Here is an 18,600-nt window from a genome sequence, read left to right on the forward strand (position 1 = left end):
ATTTTGGAGTGGATAAAAATGTGAAGTCTTGATGTAAATTGGTGCCCTTCAATGTCAGCTAAAAACAGCTCCAAGCCTCTTTTTCAACTTAGTGAGGATAGTTAGACAGCTATGTTAGTCACACTGGGAAATCACCCTCTTTTCATAAATGCATTGCTTTGTTAATAGCTTGAGTGCACTGAGTATAATGTCCCACGGCCCTGCCAGAGTGCTCTTTCTTTGTTTGGTTTAGAGGAGTAAACTGATGACTACAAGTTAAGAAATCTAAAAAATTACATGGCGTACATTGAGGTTTTTTTGTATTGGTGCTCCTCTTGTGTTTCTGCAGTCCTTTGCTGTCTTTCTCTTCAGGGGCCACGAGCCTCACTTATTCCTTGAAGATGGTTACAGTCTTCTGCTTGTCATCTCCAGAATGGTCTTATACTGAAGATGCATGTGTACTGTCTGCAATTTGGCCACTTCCCTCTTCATTCTTCTTCTCTGCCTTGTTCAGTTACACAAGAGCAAAACATAAGTGATTCAACTTAATTTGCCATACATGTCTGCCATCCACTGGAAAGTGACACACTAGAGCAAATGGAAAGCTCCTTAAAATTCCTTCATAGCTAATTTTATTTGCAAGCTTGAAAAAAGCATGCATCATCTTGAATCAGTACTTTCTTATGGCGGAGAAGGAGAGCTTATTTTTATGTTCTCAATTTTCCTCTGTATAGAGGCCCACACATCTGCCTGATTAAGTTTTTTTTTTTGCTAGTCTGCCAAGTTCTTAATGTATCTTTCAGCTGATGCAGAGCCAAGATTGGCAGCCTTCTGTGCAGCAGAAGGTGATCATTTAGAATGAATAAAATCCTTATTTTGTATAGTCATCTTGCACCTCCTGACTGTTTTAATCAGTGATATAATGAGATGGCGACTGATGTTAGAAACCTTGACTGAGTTTGGCAGGTCATGGAAAAAGTAGATAAGTAATATGTTCCCCAGTGGGGGGAGGTTTGCTGGGATCGACAGACTATATACCTGGCTTTGCGCCTCTGTCTAGGAGCTGAGCAAGGGGGATGTTACAGCTTCCAAGGAGCCCTCTAGGTAAGCGCTTCCCAGAGCCTGCCTCACCCCATACCATGCTGCAACTGCCTCCCACACCCAAACTCCTGCTGCTACTGGGGAGGGAGGGGAACGGTGGCCTGAGACTGCCCCAGCAGCGGCCAGTGGGCCTGGTACTGGGGCTTCTTCAGCTGCCCCTGAGCCAAACGCACCAACCGCTGCAGATATCACAGAGGTCACAGAAAGTCACTGAATCTGTGACTTCCGTGATCTCCATGATGAACTTGCAGCCTTACTTAGACTTGGAAGGACTCTTTAAATCCACAGATGTCAGTTAACGTCAATTTCAGCTTACTGATGAATTTTTTCTTCATCCATTTCAGTGTAACAGTTGGTGTGAATGCAGCTCCTCCTGCCCCCTCGCCTAGTGCCAGCAGCCTTGCAGGGAGCCCTGCAGTCACAGGAGTGAGGAAGCCAGGACCACGACAGTGGAGCTACTGAGGGTTCCTGGTACGGCTAGGGACACTGGATCCCTGCCACCGCAAGGTGAGGGGAAAGGCTCTGGTACTAGTAGAGCAGAGACCCCTGCCATGGCTGCCAAGAGGAGCCGCCACCGCTGGCTGTGGGGAGGCCACCTTGATGCTGAATGGCTCCTGCCCAGGGACAGAGCCATTCAGTAGCAGGATTGCCTTCCCCAGGGAACAGGGCTCATCCTCTTCCTCCTCCTTGCAGTCCCGGCAACTGTTCTCTACTCTGCTGCGCCAGAGCCGTCCCCACACCTTGTGCCTGCAGGGATTGGGTGTCTCTGGTCCTGCAGCAGCATAGAGAGCCTTCTGCATGTCTACTGTCACGTCCCTGCTCTCTCACCAGCTGGGAGTGCCAAGAGTCCCTTCTCTGTTCCACCAGGATTGTAGCTTTTCTTGCGCCTGACCTCTACAGAGTGGGTGTCACTGGCCCTGTGACAGTGCAGAGAGCCCTCTACAGCCCCACTGTCATGGGAGTGAAGGAGCAGCCATAACAGAAGGGCTGCAGAGGGCTCCTTGCATGTCCACAGGGCCAATGACATCTGGTCCCTGTGGGGACAGGTGTAGTCCTGGCAGGGCAGAGCAAAGACCTCCGGCCAGAACTGCAAAGAGGAAGAAGAGTCCCCAACCATGGAGTCTCTCTTCTGGTCTGCCGAGACCAGCAGCCTCCCCTGCACTTTGTTCCTGCAGGGATCAGGTGTCACCAGCCCTATGGCAATGGAGGGAGCCCTCTGCAGCTCTGCTGTCATGGCCCTGTTCACACTCTCAGCCAGAAGTGAGAGAGCCATCCCCAAACGGGAACTATACTGCAGTGAGGTGATCTCCCCTGTGACCAGGGGCTCGTCATCCTCCTTGCAGGCCTGACTAGGTGTCCGCTCTTCCAGCGAGGACTGCAGCCTCTCCTGTACCTCACACTCAGGAGTCTTGGGCCTCTTGGCCGTGCTGAGAGCCTTCTGCATCCCACTCTCAATGATGCCCTAGCCCCAATACTACGCTCCTTAATTTTCACAGTTGTAAAAGTAAAAATTATTAAATATTAAAAAAAATCTATATTGAAATTGCAAAAAAATAAAAATCTAATTCTGCCAAGCCTATATATAGTTTACTTTCTGAACTCATTGTGTCTTTGCTCTGATAACAGTGAAAGTCTAGGGCTTCCCTGGTGGAATGCATCAGTTAACTCAAGATACTTCTTTGCATAGATTTATATAGTTTGAGGCCAGAAGGGACCATTCAGTGATGTAATTTGACTTCTGTATATCACAGGCCATAAAATTTCATCCAGTTTACCTGTGTTAAGCCAAATAGTTTATTTAGCTAGCGTATGTTTCAGAGAGTCTCAATTTGGAGACTCCAAAAGATGCAGGATGTTGTTTGGCTTGGTAGTTTTTACAGGGTTTACTCCTGGGGGAATTCTGAGCCACTGCACAATGCAGAATTTTGCAGAAATTAATATGTTCGCAGAATTTCCTTCCCCCACAGAAATGGGATGTAATGCTGTTGGCCACCAATAGGGGCCACTGAACCCCGCAGAACCCAACTTGCATATAGAAGACTCTGCCGGGGTGGGGATGGGGGAGCTAGAGCATTCCTGGCAGCTGCAGTTCCCAGCATGCCCTGAGGGAAGGAGACAGTGTGCAGGAAACTCCATGTAAGCCTGAGACCAAGCATCAAAGTGTTTCTCCCTCTGGATCCCTGGGCTAGGGTGACCAGATGTCCCAATTTTGGAGTCTTTTTCTTATATAGGCTCCTATTACCCCCCACCCCCTGTCCTGATTTTTCACACTTGCTGTCTGGTCACCCTACCCTGGGCTCTGGGGGGAAGGGGATGTGGGTGTCTGTGGGGTGGAGTGGGGGCTGTGGCTGGACTCTATGGGGAGGGGGATTGAGTGTATTGGCTGGGGGACCACCGTGGCTGGGCTCTGTAGGGGGAGGAGTTGTGGGTCTCTGGCCCTCTTGCTGGGCTCTGGGAGAAGAGGAGGCAGAGAAACAGGAACTGGGTTGTCATAGGAGTTTCTTTTACGCTCTCCTGGGGAATTTTTGTGCGCATCTGAACTGTTACGGACATACTTGCTGACAGGTATTTTGAAATAAATTATCAAAATAATTAAAACTGGTGTGATTATGTAGTGTTATTTTGAAAAATAAAATTTGCAGAATTTTAAAATATTGTTCGCAGAATTTTTATATTTTTGCTGCAGAATGACCCCAGGAATAAGTGTTCAAATTATAAAGCAGGCACAAATTTTTAAATTTGTCTGGCTTCAGCTTCCAGCAGTTGGTTCGTGTTATTCATTTCTCTATATGCTTACCGAGCACTTTAGTACTTGGCATTTTCTCCCAGTGAAGGTACTTAGATGTAATCAAATGACCTCCGTCATCTTTTGACAAACTAAACAGACTGTGCTCTTTAAGTCTCTAACTGAAGAGCATTTTCTCCAGCCCTTGAATCATTCTTTTGCCTCCTTCCTGTATCATCCAGTTTTTCAAAGTCTTTTTAAAAACGTGGACAGCAGACCTGCACACCGTATTCCAGTATGTCTCACTAATGCCATATACAGAAGTAAAATCACTTTTCTACTTCTACTTGCTATTCCCCCGGGTGTTTCTCTGAGGAATGTGTTAGGCCTTTTCGTCAGTGTTGTACTGGGAGCCCCTTATGAGTTGCTTATGCACTATGACCCCTAAATCATTGTGTTCCGGGATACAGTCCCCCATTTTGTAGATATAGCCTGCAGTCCTTGTTCCTAGATATAAAACTTTGCATACTGAAGAAATGTTTCCTAAAAGCCACTACTTTGGCACTAACCAGTAGGTTAATCTTGCAAAGTGTCTTTCATTTCTAATCTGTAAATATCTTTTTATAACAATATTTTCTTAATACCTGTAATAGAAACATTTAGTCTCTTTAATAATATAAGACTGAATTACTGCTTTTTTAATTTTAGTCAAAAAAGAATAAGAAGAAATCAAAGGGAGATGCTAAAACCATTCAGGACCTGTCACGTCTCGATGGAAAAGAAGCCGATGAAGGTACTAAGAACAGTATTGATAAGGCAATACAGTGAGACTTTTTAGCCTACATGCTATCTAAGATTTACTTGCTTAAACATATAACAAAATTAATTAGCTGATGTCATAATCTTAAATCGGATATGTGGTCATGTAGTGGTTACTACCTGGTGAAATGTTCTTAGATTAAGACTGTTTGCATGCTGAATATCTGAAAATCCAGGATTTCTGGAACAGAAAAGTTAAGGTGGTAGCTTCAGAACTGGAGTGTTGGCAATTTTGATCTGTGAATGTTGGATTATAAGGGTTGAAAAATACTAAAATGTTCATCAAAGGCAATCATCCTACATTTTATTCTACTTGAAGTGTTGTGGCTCATATGGTTTGAGTGGTTGTAAAAACAAAATACTATTATTCTCACATCGAGGAAAAGGACATACTGACTTTTCAAGCATGCCATTTAAACTCTTACATGTAAAGTTCAGTTACTTACCCTTGTTCTCACCTTCATCTATTGGTTTCAGTCTATCTTATTGCTAATTCTTAAATTAAACTTGGTTCCTAGTTAAATTTTAGTTGGATTATTCTTTGACCATTGTATTACTCATTTAATGCCATTTTTATTTATGGGGATATTTTAGGAGCTTGGGAAACTAAAATCAGTAACCGTGAGAAAAGGCAGCAGCGTAAGCGTGACAAGGTACTGACTGATGCTGGTCCAATAGAACCAAATCTTCCTGGGATGGAAAATGCAGTTACAGTAACCACTGAACAACTAATACCTACACCATCTTTTCCAGTTGGTCCCAGAAAAAATAAAGGTATGATGTTGTAGAATGAAAGAATACTTGAAAAATAAGCAGCGTTCCCTTTAAATGCATTATAATAGGAGGGGGATATATCCATGTAAAGGATATTGGAACTGGAAGTTGTAATACTTTGTGTGGATTTAAGGAATCAAGGGTAGAGGAAAAGCTAAAAGAACAGCATTTAACAGAAGATACCTGTCCCACTAAGATTCCAGTTATTGGGTCCATGTTTTCAGCTGGAGCAGGTGAGAACTGTAAAGTCTTGTGCCTCTTGGAACTTGTAGAAGCATCCCTCAATCAGGTACCTAGTCTGGCCCCTTCCCACCACTATCCATGTCCTTTTCTGACTGTGTTGGGGAAGATTTTCCTTGTTTCACAGATCATTCCTGATTTTTTGGCAGATCCCAATGGTTTTTTAGCAAGCCTCTTCTCACTCTTCCCTCCCCTTTGTGGTCAGTGTGTTTTCTATTAAACTGAAACACAAACTACGTGTTTCCCCCTTTCCACCACCAACCAGTTCTAATTTATCTGGGCATTGTTTGCGTAACTGATGGTACCACAGCTTCATCAGTTTCCCCAGCCCCACAAGAAGAGTGGAAAGACACCGTTTTGTTGGCCTACTAGATACCAGATTTCCTCTAGACAGTCTGGTACCTGTTGATGCACCTGAGTGCCTAATTAAACAAAGAACAATGCGTCAAGTGTTCTGAAATAGCAGCAGAAAGCTTGAGCCTAGCTCCTCTCTGGTGCTTTACTACATTACATTCACATTCTGACTTTGACTCCTTGCATTGTTGATGCCTCAGATCCTGGTTTCTTCTTTGATCAGAGCTTGTTTCCATCCTGACTGAATGCACTGTCTTTGCCCTTGAGTACCATGTCAGTTTTCCCTTTGTCACTGGAGGCATGTAGGAAGTAAGGCAACCCAGCAACTTCAAGAAATGTGTTGACTAACTGTATTGTGATCCTTACGGACATAGATTACAGTAGTCATTAATCTGAGCAGGGACCATGGCAGTGTGTAGTGCACAATCAGTTCTCAGATGTCACCTTGCATCAGGTTAATTTGAAAGGAGTTCAGCTGCATCTGCAGCACTGCCTGGGTTGGGTAAGAGGTAGAAACAGTGGTTTCCTTTTGTAGTAATGTCTGGAAGAGACTAACAGAGGTGTTTGCAAAGAAATGACCTCTTCCATCTGGTCTGAGCATGCTGCTCATGAGCACTGGAAAAATAGCTGGGCTACTTTCAAATTAACTTTTTTAAACTGAATTAAAAGTTGATTAGGGTCCCTTGATTTAAATTCTGAGATATCTAAACTATATATAAATGAAATAGCCTTTGAGATTAATTGCCCATATTTTTGGTTTTAATGTAGCTTCTAAAAAATTGTTATATTTGCAAATTTCTCCTTTAGTTTAGGATGTAAATATTTTTTGCCTGTTAATGATTGTTGAAGAGCTGATCCTTTGAAGTATAATTTTGCCTTTGGTAATGAATACTTACTATAGATGCATGTAACGAGATGTACAATGATTTCTCTTTAATCAGGTGATACAATTCTGAATGTTCAAATTAGCAGCTCTAAATCTGCAAAGGGAGATTCAACAATTCAGCAAGGTAAAAGGATTTATGACTAGTGTGCATGTTAACTTGTTAATCTGAGTAATAGTTTCCTATACAGAACTAGAACTCCACCTGGTCAGAGTGCAGGATGCTGTGCAGTCCATGATTTAGAACTTTTTTTCTCAGTTATGCAATTGCTTACTCTTCAGTTGTGGGTGTCTGACTTGCACAGTCATTGTACAGTTATTTCTCAATAACAGGACGTTGGCTGTGCAGACTCTTTACCCCCTAGTTACTCTAATAATACTGCTGTACTGTACCTAGAATTTTTATGTTGTTTATACCTGGTATAGAAATGACTACTGAGTAAACCACAAACATTTGTGTCTTGGAACAACATTTGAGAACTGTCCAGACTAGCCTTAAGTGTTCACTTTCTCAGGTTAATGAGATAAGTTGCCTAAAGTAAATAAATAAATAAATAAAATATACGCCTCAACATATTTGCTTTGAGTTAAACACACAGGTCCTGAATCTAAGGAATCTGATACGCAGTTCGGGCACAAAAAGGTCATTTGGCACCTAAATACCACAGTAGTGGGCATATGTAGATTTTGCACATGCAAATACCTGTTGGTGCATGGAACTACTATAATTTTAGCCCAACTCTCTGAAAATTGAGCTCAAATTATAAAAACTTATGTTTTGAGTGTTGAGGCTTATAGTTAGTCTTTCTTGTAAGAGAAGCTGATCCAGGAACATTTGGGAAACTGTTTAACTCTGGCCCTGGTCAAATGCAGATGGTAACTATTTAAGTCTGTAGTATAACTGACTACATTTACAGGAGAATGTGAAGCTAGCTGGTGGATGTAGCTGTGACCAAATATAGTCCATGTAGTTTGGTAGATCAACATGTTGAATTATAAGAAATGACATCCAGCAGAAAGCAGTTCTTTTGCTGTCAATCCTTCAGAGCTTTGCTTCACAAGCAAACTGCTGTTGATGTGCAGCACTGTTAGAGAAAAAGATGTGTGATAAGGAGATTAATGCATATATTTTATTCAGGTTCTTGTACTACTGTACACCTTCTTGGCACTCATAGCTTTCCAGGAGGATAGCCTGTTACAGTAGTGACTGTGGTCATCTTCAGGGCTAGGATATCCCAAAAAGCTGTGGATATTTTTATGCTGTACTAGACAGGGAAGAAAACCAAGTTTAAGGGGCAGAACGTGGAATATTTGTCTCTATATTTTCAAATTTAATAAGACCAATATTTATATGCCCTTTTCAATTCGGAAAGCTCCTGACTATTCAGATGGGATTTTTTTCACTAGGCTTACTTCCTGAATAAAATGGAAACCTTCCTTCATCCCATCCTAGTTCTGAACTGCCAGAAGGGGCTTCTCACAGTTCTCTCAAATGCTGCTTCCCTGGTGGAAGAGAGACAGCTCTTGGCAGAGCTAGAGGTTCCCTTTTTAATGCATGAGGGAGAAGCAACAGTGGGCAGGAAGTAGCAGCCCTTTAAGGGAGAGAAGAGCACAATGAGGCACAGCCTTCTGATGTTGCTTCCTATTTCTCCCAGCTATGAAAGTGAAGGGTCACTAGTCATCAGAACCAGAGGACCGAGAGAGAGAGAGTAGCTGCCCCTCTTCCATTACCATATAGAGAAGCTGCCTTGATGTCCCATTTTGGCTCTCTTCTATTATGTTCCTCCTGGCTCCTGCAGTGGTTCCTGACATCAATACTCCCTCCTCTCGCATTCCTTTTTCAGTATTCTCTTGATCCCAAACAGTGTTGCAGCATTGTTACAAAAGTTCTTTTTTCTGCTGTCAGCAGTTCATCCAGAATACAGTTCCTTTTCAGTTGTGTACATACAGGTTAGGATGTTTCTGCTTTACGGTTTTATTCTTATAAGCATGCAAGAGTATTCAGGTACTCCAGAATTGGGCTGGTGCAACTAACCTTGCTAGAATCTAAACTCCTAATACCCAGGGTTCTCATTTGTTTAGCATACTTATGGCAATATGTAAATACCACAACACACTGCCATATTGGGATCAGAGTTCTACGCCTGGGCCTGGAAGGAGCACTATGCACTGCTGTCTCTTGTCCCCCAAAATCTGACTGAAGGAATAATATTGATGGACTTCGGAGAGAGCAGTGTTTAGCCACCCCCACTAGGAAGAAGGTGAAACAAAAGAAGAATGTGGAGCAAAAAAGGATATGCTGGAGGCCCTCTAGGCATGAAGAAGGGGGAAAGAAAGAAGGGGTCGGGGGATAGAATCCTGTTCTCTAACATTGCAGGAGGAAGGCAGAGTGTTAAAACATTTCAGTATCTTCACAGGAATGGAGCCTACAGGCAGAGGTGAGGGACACAGATGATATAAGTGTTAACATTTGAAACATGAGTGTTACTGTAGATCTAACTTTAGACATTTCAGCCTTAACAAGTTCACCTATTTTGGAGGCTAAGAGAGATTTATTGTAACAATTCATAGTTTTGTATTAAAACTGTCTTGCAACTGCATATGATTCTGGTATCTAATATTTAGTTGCTACTGACCAAAATTCAATAATCCACTTGATTTCGTTATATTCAAGTAATAATATTTTTAACTCTTCATCCAGTTACTTTTTTTAACATGTTTTTATTTTTTAAGTTTCTTCAGGGTTGAATGAAAGTCCTACTGTAAATGGAGGAAATTGGAATGAGAAGTCTGTAAAAATTTCCTCAGAGATCAGTGCAGGTGAGGAGAAATGGACATCTGTTCCATCAACTACAGCAGGGAAGAGGAAAACTGAGACATGTGCTTGGGGTCAGGACACTGGAGATGCTAGTGGAAATGGAAAAGATTGGAGTGTATCCCTTGTGAGTAGGTCCTGGGGAGAGCGTACTTTGTTCCCTACCATTGGTAAGTGTTGCTTCATTCAAGCATTCTTGCACCTTTTAGTAAAGATAAAACAATGTTGGGATTCTTAAAAACATAATTGTCATTTTGTAATCTTTTTGCTGTTTAGTATGAAGTTATTTCCTTGGTTAATATTGATTGAGTCCTGGTGTTTAGGAAGACAGTCCAGTTCGGCTGCTTTGAACTGCTATAGTTTATATTTGTAACACATTAAATTTGCCAGGTTAATTATGGGGAAATGTTTTTTCCCTACAGTCATCTAGAAAACTGCCTGCTCTCCCCCAAAGCACTACTAAAAATCTGTAGTGTAAAAATGTAGACGTGGTTGGTTGAGAGCCTGGTGGATATATTTTTTGTTTTTTAGTAATTCATATTTTTTTTAAATGGTGGCTAATGAATTCCAAATCCAAGGCATTTTCAACTTGATCAAAGAAATTCCAATTTTATTTAAGTAAGCATTTGTCTTTACTGGGATTTTTTTAGGCTTATTTTTGAGGTAAATATTGAAGACTTTTTTTTCTACAAAATAAACTGTAGGTAATTCAGCACCAATGAGCAACTCTGTGGCAAAAGCATTTTTTATTTTTTAGAAAAGTCTGAATTTGGAAGGCATGGGAGAGCAAGCCTTTCAAAATTGGCAGGATATTGCAAGCTGACGGAGCGAGGTGCAAGTTTAGGGCCTCAGCATTGACTGTGAGATAAGGCTTGAATACAGAGACACCCCGTGCCTCTAATTGTCACCTACTACGCTACACTGGAACCTACATAGGGTATAGTTAAACAGTTAAAACCCATTCTCGATGAGGACCACATCCTGAAAGAGCAGGAGTGGGCAAACATTTTGGCCCAAGGGCCACACTGGTGTTGCAGAACTGTATGGCGGTCCGGGTAGGGAAGGCTGTGCCACCTCAAACAGCCTGACCCCATCCACACCCCCGACTCCTGACAGCCCCCTCCCCCTCCTCCCCCCCAGAATCCCATGCCTATCCAACCACCACTGACCCCTGGAACTCCCTGCCCCTTATCTAACCCCACTCCCTGCCCTTTTAGCATGCTGCTCAGAGCAGCAGGAGCTCGCAGCTGCACAGCCTGACCGGAGCCAGTCACGCCACGCCACCCAGAGCGCTGGCGTCATGTTGCACTGAGGCTGCGGCGGGAGAGGGGACAGTAGGGGAGGGGCTGGGGACTAGCCTTCCCAGCCAGGAGCTCAGGGGCCTTGCAGGACAGTCCCATGGGCTGGATGTGGCCCACGGACTGTAGTTTGCCTGCCTCTGTAAAAGAGAGATCTTTCCTAAGCCCCACTTTCTGGTGTTCAAACAACCCCTGCAGCCTTACCATAATCAGAATCCCCACAGACCAGAACCTACCAACTCAAAGCAGCACCAGACTCTCTGCCATAACAGATGCAAAACCTCCAGACATATTTCCACTGCCATGATGATTAACACCTCCCAACTCATCATCTTTCAAGATCTATGGGTCCTACACATGCCTATCTCATGTGGTGTACCTCATCCAGTGCATTAAATGCCCCAGTAACAACTATGTGGGTGAAACCAGACAATCACTAGGCTCTCAAATGAACTTGTACAGAAAAATAAGACAAAAACACCTTGTTACTGTAGACCACGGGTCGACAACCTTTCAGAAGTGGTGTGCCGAGTCTTCATTTATTCACTCTAAGGTTTCACGTACCAGTAATACGTTCTAACGTTTTTAGACGGTCTCTTTCTATAAGTCTATAATATATAATTAAACTATTGTTGTAGTTAAAGTAAATAAGGTTTTTAAAATGTTTAAGAAGATTAATTTAAAATTAAATTAAAATGCAGAGCCCCCCGGACCAGTGGCCAGGACCCAGGCAGTGTGAGTGCCACTGAAAATCAGCTCGCGTGCTGCAGGCTTCCTACCCCTGCTGTCAACTAACACTTTTCACAAAATGATCGCTCCACATCTGACCTCTCAGTCCTTGTCCTCAACGGAAACCTGCACAACAACTTTGGCTAGGTGTACAGGGCCGGCACTTCCATTTAGGTGACGGGGCACCAGGATTGGGGGGGGTGGCATTTTGCCGACCTCGGCGGCAATTTGGTGACCAGGGGTCCTTCCGTGCTCTGGGTCTTCGGCGGTAATTCTGCGGCTGGTCCTTCACTTGCTCCGGGACCCGCCGCCGAAGTGCCCCGAAGACCTGGAGCGTGGAAGAACCCCTCCACCGCAGAATTGCTGCCAACGACTGGGAGCGTGGAAGGACCCCCGCCTAGTGCGCCAAAAACCCTGGCGCTTCTTCTGTAGGTGTATACTACAGACTTATATTGGTATAACTGTGCCGCTTGGGGGTGGATCAGTAACAGTTATACTGACCTAACCACCTGTGTAGAGAGCACTATGTCAATGGGAGAGCTGCTCCCATCAACACAGCGGTGCTAATGCAGCATTTTAAGTGTATATCTGCCCTTCAAAAGATGAACCAGGGAGCTTAACTTCATAACTTTGCTAGACATAAAAAACATGGTCTCAATAAAGACACTGGATAATTACAACAATCTGTAACCCCTAACCCTTCTCCCTTTGTTCTATGATTGCAAAGGTGTTAACGGGCCGTTTCCCCTTGAATTGTCCCTTACAACAGAAGTTCTCAACCATTTTCTTTTTGAGGCTCCCCCCAGGATGCTATAAAAACTCCACAGCCCAGCTGTGCCACAACTCTCTTTCTGCATATAAAAGCCAGGACCGGCATTAAGGGATAGCAGCCTGGCAATTACCTGGGGCCCCATGCCACAGGGCACACAGCAAAACTAAGTTGCTCAGGCTTTGGCTTCAGACCTGAGTGGCGATGCTCGGGACCCTGGGCTGCAGTCCTGTGTGGCAGGTCTTTAGCTTTCTCTTCTGGGCTCTAGCAATTCTAATGCCTGCCGTCTTTGGCAGACCCCCCCCCAAAACCTGCTTGCAACTCCCTGAGGGACCCCGGACCCCTGGTTAAGAACCACTGCCTTAGAATATGTCACCATGCTAAACAATCTTTTCCACCTTGTATTAACTTGTGACACTGAAGCCATGTCTAAACTTAAATCTGTGGAACTATGTTGTTGGTGTCCTGTGGAGGTGAATTAACTACGCTGATGGGAGAAGCTGAGCCACTGCAGCGTTTTAAGCATAGACTTGCACTGAGTACCTTTCCCAGGCCTGAAGAAGAGCACTGTGTACCTTAAAAGCTTGTCTTTCACCAACAGAAGCTGGTCCAGTTAAAAAATATTATCTCACCCACTTTGTTGTCTTATAGTACTCGGTAAGCAAGAGTAAACTTAAAGCCACAGGTAATATTTTACTAGGATGAGACTTTGTCTTGCGGTTGGAATTTCTTCTCATTTTTTGACCATATTCCTGCAGCTTTAGACAACTGATTTTTCAATGCCTTCAACATGTCAAAATAGTGTGAAATTATCAAACTCTTGATTTTTTTTTTTTCAGCTGCCTGGAATGTAGATGGAAAGATCAAGGCCTCTGAATCAAATTCTGCCTCTTTTACTTCCTTAGGACTAAATCCTGCAATTTCTGGTATGTTAAACTTTTCAAAGCTTTTTCTACAACTATACTTAAATTAGACACCTTTTTTTGAGGGGGCGGCAGTAATCGTTCTGCAGAAATGATTATAGTTTGTGGTTCGCAGGGCAGAGGCATTGTCTACAGTTAAAAGGCTGCAGCAGTACGGATGCAGTTGTTGTGCTATAGTGCTTCAGTGAAGACACTATGTATGCCAGTTGGAGGGCTTTTCTCATCGGCGTAGATAATCCACCTCCCCAGGAGGCAGTAACTGTGTCAACAGGAGAAATTCTCCCATCAACGTAGCACTGTCTACACTGGGAGGTCAGTATTACCATGTTGCTCAGAGGGTGTGGATTTTTGTCATCCCCGAGCAACATAGTTATACTGACATAAATTGCTAGTGTAGTCTAAGCCTAAATTGTAGAAAGAATTTGCCACATCTTTAAGCATGGAATTGGTTTTTATGTATTATACATTAAGTGTTATGCACTTAGAATAAATACCTCATTCTCCAAAATGATAAATAAAAACCCAATAGCTAGACTAAATATGAGATTGTCATCTCAGTGTCTTTTCCAGATCCTTCCTGTTCTGCTCATCATTCATCAGAAGCAATCCGTGTTTAGGATCACTTGGCTATTGCTGCAGATGTAAATTTCAGACTTCTGATGAAGGAGCATAAACATAATTCCCTAAAGATACCATGTATGCAGGATTGTAAATCCTATGTCTTAACCCCTTAGTGTGAGACTGGAATAAATCCCTTAACTGTTAAGGTATTTTTTACCTTAGAAAGGTGCACTAGCAGAGAGGATTGCAAGCTAGACCTAATAACTCTTATATGCTACCTCTGCCAAGAATAAATACTGCTTTCTAAACACTGCATCACCTCCTGGAACAGTGTTTCCCAAACTTGGGGTGCCGCTTGTGTAGGGAAAGCCCCTGGTGGGCCGGGCCGGTTTGTTTACCTGCCCCGTCCACTGGTCTGGCCGATTGCGGCTCTCACTGGCTGTGTTTCGCTGCTCCAGGCCAGTGGGAGCTACTGGAAGCAGTGCAGGCCAAGTTTGGGAAACGCTGTCCTAGAAGATCACTGTCAGCAAAGGAGAAGCAGCATGTTATCGACTGCACTTTTGTCTCATTCTAGTTCTGTGTTCCTTTTGTTGCATGTTTATTTACCCATTCCTCCGTCAACTTGGCATATTTACCTAAACTTTTTGTGAAGCAGTTGCATTGAGTGCTCGTGCAAGTTCTGTGATGCATCTCAGCTGTTGCTTTTTTTTGGTGTTTCTGCCTTTCCTGTGGCACTTCCCCCCCTCCTTTTCCGCTGTTCCACAGATTATCTGACCTCCATTATCCAGCTCTTTGTATTAACTGAACAAGCAGTGTGCACATGTCCAGAAGTGGGCAATCCTTCCTATGTCCGTTAGACAGTGCTGCAGCCTCGCACTCTCCCACTCTCTGGATTGTGTGAATTTTTGATTATCCAATCTAGCCCTGGTCTCAGTTAAATCAGATAAACCGGGTTCTTCTGTACTTTGGTGCGTCTACACCTGGATGTGTCTCTTATCTGGCCCTGTTGTGTGTGCTTCAGTGCTTCATTACTGAATTCTTTACACCCAGTATCTTGGCACTTCCAACACCTGAGTTAGGTGTTTCAGTATCTAATTTCATAGAATTTAATGCCAGAAAGTACCTTTTAGATCTTGTCTAACATCACAGGATATTAAATTTCCCACAGATACTCCTATATTGAGCCCAATGAGTTTAATTGGACTAAAACATATCAGTCCTCAGTAGACTGAACTCTTGTGTGCCATAGGCAGAAAATAGGAGAGACTTAAATCCCAGAAGTGGTAGCAATGCCTAAAGTCCCAGCTCTGGTAGAAATTAATTACATGAGATTAGAAGGTGATCAGTGTTCCATGTTGTAGAGGAAGTCATAAACCCACTCCAGGTCCCTGCCAATATCACTTGGGGAGAAATTGCCAGATTTTGGGTCAGAAATTAATCAGTTTGACCCTGATTGTGTGAGCAAGACATATCAGTCAGGCATCTAAGGAACAAGATTCTCTGTACCACCTCAAATTACTGATCTCCCCAATCTGGTGTCACATCCCCCATTTTGGCCAATCTCTGCTTTAGAGAAAGATGGGAAAAAAACCAGAGCAGAATAAACCAAGCCAGTTGTGCATCGGGAAAAAATTCCTTCCCAACCTCTGCAGACAACTGTCTGAAGCCCTGAAGCATGAGATTTGATGTAGCTGCAAAGGTTATAAACATGTTGAGAGAAGTTCAGGGAATCCTTTTATCCTAGTGGACCATGAAGGAAGGGAATTAATAAAAGGATTCATAGATTTCTCAGACCTCTCAGGGCACTGCCACCTACTGTGTCTTCTGCATGCTGGAAAACTTTGCTAGCATTCTTTCAGTGCTCCACCAGTATTGGTTTATCCTGGGAGCTTTGCCTCCTGCACAATCAAGACAGCTGACTGAAACACTTGGAGAGCAGCATTTGTACTCAGCAGGGTATTGCATATAACAGCCAGCGATGGTGATTGCTCTTACTCTCTCCTGCTACACTGCACTCAATGGTGAAACCTTTAAACCTTAAGAACTAGTAGAGTTAAAAGCCAGAAGTGAGAATCTTATAAGACAGCGGTTCTCAAACTTTACTAACCTGAGGACCCCCATTTTGACTTAAAATTTTTCACAGACCCGCAAGCTGGCATCTGATTTTCCCTGGGGGTGCTCAACCCCTGCTCAGCCCTAGGTCCCATCCCTGCTCCACCCCTGCCCTCTTCCCCTGCCTCTTTCTACCCCTTTCCCCCAGCGTGCCCAGTCTCCGCTCCTCCCCCTCTCTCCCAGTGCCTACTGCACTCCGCGGAACAGCTGTTCAGCAGCGTGCAGGAGGCACTGGGAGGGTGGGGGAGGAGTTGATCAGCAGGGCCAGTGGCCCTTGACATGACATGTGGATCCCCTGGAGTACCCTCAGCAGACTCCAGTTTGAGAACCGCTGCTATAAGACATCTTCTGAAAAGCAGAACTACAGGCAAGTAATTTTACCATTTTCATAAGAATCTGATTGTTGTACCCTCAATATATAATCAACAATAAATAAGGTTCAGTGGAATGTTGTGTAGTCAGTGTTTATCTCTTTCCCCATAGCCTATGACCCCTTAATTTTGTCTGCTGTTTCAGTATTTCTAATTTTTTTTTCCTTTTACTGGGATCTCTAAATCCCCGCTCTTCCCTCTGAATATGCTTCATTTCGGAGGCAGTCTGTGGTGTCCTTTATCACTGTGACTGAATGTTGTGTGCACTCTTCAGTGTTCCCCTCTCTTGGCTTGAAAAAGAGAGATTAAATTTGGTACCATAGTCCAGTATGTTTCTGCTTGACTAGCAGGCCAGCCTGCTGCGTATAGAGAATCTCTAGAAGACTTTTATGTCGGTCCTTCTGAATGTAGAACTTCAAATTGCAAGCAACGTCATAGTGAATCTAATGAGTTTTGAAATCCTGATAATTGTTCTTGCTCCTTCTGAATTAAAATATGCACAGGAGGAGGGGAGAGAGCAGAATTCCTGCTCACTCAGAATTCTCTGATAAAAGTTTTATTTTGTTTGCTGGATTCTCCCTCTTTTTCTTACCTTACCTTGTTACTTCCTATTATTTTTAAATAAGAAAATTCAGCACCACAGACCCAAGTTTATAAGCTAAAAAATTTTCCAAAGTTTTCATAAGTGTATTTCTTCTGCTCTCTTACAGGATCCAGCAATGAGCCAGTTACTCAGCCTGCTACTTCTGATTTTCAGTGGGATTTAAACCGCAGTCAGCGCCATGTTGATGATGAATGGTCTGGGTTAAGTATGTTCTTCTAAAATTCTTGTGATTTTAAAATTTTCTCTGCTTTTTTTCAGCCACACAATCTGAACTTTTACATTAATTGGCTTCTGGTTTTATATTCTGTTGCTTTTGCTTTATATCTTTCATTTCTGTAATATTAAATGTCAATTTAAGGCATAGATATCAGGAAACTTACTTGCAGCTGAAATTCATAGTTTTAATGATTATCTAAATATAAAATAGTCCTCAAATAGTTATTTTTTTAAACTGAAACACTTGGTTACGGAAATGTACCTGTTTCAGATATGGAAAAAAACTGTATCCAGTTTCTTCTGGTTTTTGCTAGAAATAGTCTAAATAAGTAATTGAATCCCAGAGTGAACTGTACTGGCTTGATATTACGTAGATACTGCTATGGGATCCAATAGGGTGGGTTAATACTCCAGCATGAGTACATAACAAGCCTCTGAGCTCAGTTTATGTATTGGTCATAGCACGCTGTATGCTTTACTGAGTATTGGAAAACATTTGAATTCAGCCTGTTTTCTGTGAACCATCTAATAATAGTAAAAACACACAATTATTGACTATATAACTGTCCCCCACAGTGAATACCCCTGAAATCATTTTAAGAACTGGTATATAAAGCTCAGTTTCATAATTAGCTCTTGATTTTTTCTTGTAAATTTGAAATATGATCTTGTAGTTCCTCAAGACAGATCAGTCTTTCCAAATGTGAAGAGTATAAAATATTAATATAACTGAATATTTAAATCTTAGTTCCTACTATTAATACTATACTTGTAAAGAACACTTACTCTCTTATCAGAGGGGTAGCCGTGTGGATCTGTAAAAGCAGCAAGGAGTTCTGTGGCACCTTATAGACTAACAAATGTATTGGAGCATGAGCTTTCATGGATAAATACCCACTTTGTTGGATGCAAGCCATGAAGTGAGTATTCATCCACGAAAGCTCATGCTCCAGTTCATTTGTTAGTCTATAAGGTGCCACAGAACTCTTTGCCACTTACTCTCTTGTTTTAGATATTTTCACATTAAGCTGCTTAATATTTATGGATGTTTATTTCCATGGTCAAATCTAAGCAGATAACTTTCCATATCAATCTAGTGCATATCCATTGGCTGATTAGTCTAGGAAACAGCTATAGTGTTACTGGCTAGTAAGTTTTATCCTGTCAACTATACTACTGTATTATTTATTAAACAATTACTAAATTGCTTGTAGAAAGATAGTATCTGTAAGAGCAGCGAGGAAGTAATAATGAAAATAGTGTAGATTCTGTATGACTAGTTTGACACAACTAGTCCAGCACTCAGTCTTTTTTCATCTGATTTAAT

At 42.6% G+C, this 18,600-nt stretch overlaps 1 protein-coding gene across 2 annotated transcripts in view; it reads left to right on the forward strand.

The window, feature by feature from the left end:
- Positions 1 to 18,600, forward strand: part of MTDH (metadherin) — a 51,816-nt gene that overhangs the window by 15,989 nt on the left and 17,227 nt on the right. The window contains exons 3-8 of one of the 2 annotated variants that reach the window (XM_032784683.2): positions 4,514 to 4,598; positions 5,219 to 5,398; positions 6,934 to 7,002; positions 9,609 to 9,860; positions 13,326 to 13,412; positions 17,164 to 17,262. In XM_032784683.2, coding sequence (XP_032640574.1) covers positions 4,514 to 4,598; positions 5,219 to 5,398; positions 6,934 to 7,002; positions 9,609 to 9,860; positions 13,326 to 13,412; positions 17,164 to 17,262 — 772 coding nt within the window. The remainder of the gene's footprint in view (positions 1 to 4,513; positions 4,599 to 5,218; positions 5,399 to 6,933; positions 7,003 to 9,608; positions 9,861 to 13,325; positions 13,413 to 17,163; positions 17,263 to 18,600) is intronic. The other variant, XM_032784684.2, reaches the window with a different exon arrangement.

This window comes from Chelonoidis abingdonii, chromosome 2 (assembly GCF_003597395.2).
Source record: "Chelonoidis abingdonii isolate Lonesome George chromosome 2, CheloAbing_2.0, whole genome shotgun sequence".
Taxonomy (NCBI): Eukaryota; Metazoa; Chordata; order Testudines; family Testudinidae; genus Chelonoidis; species Chelonoidis abingdonii.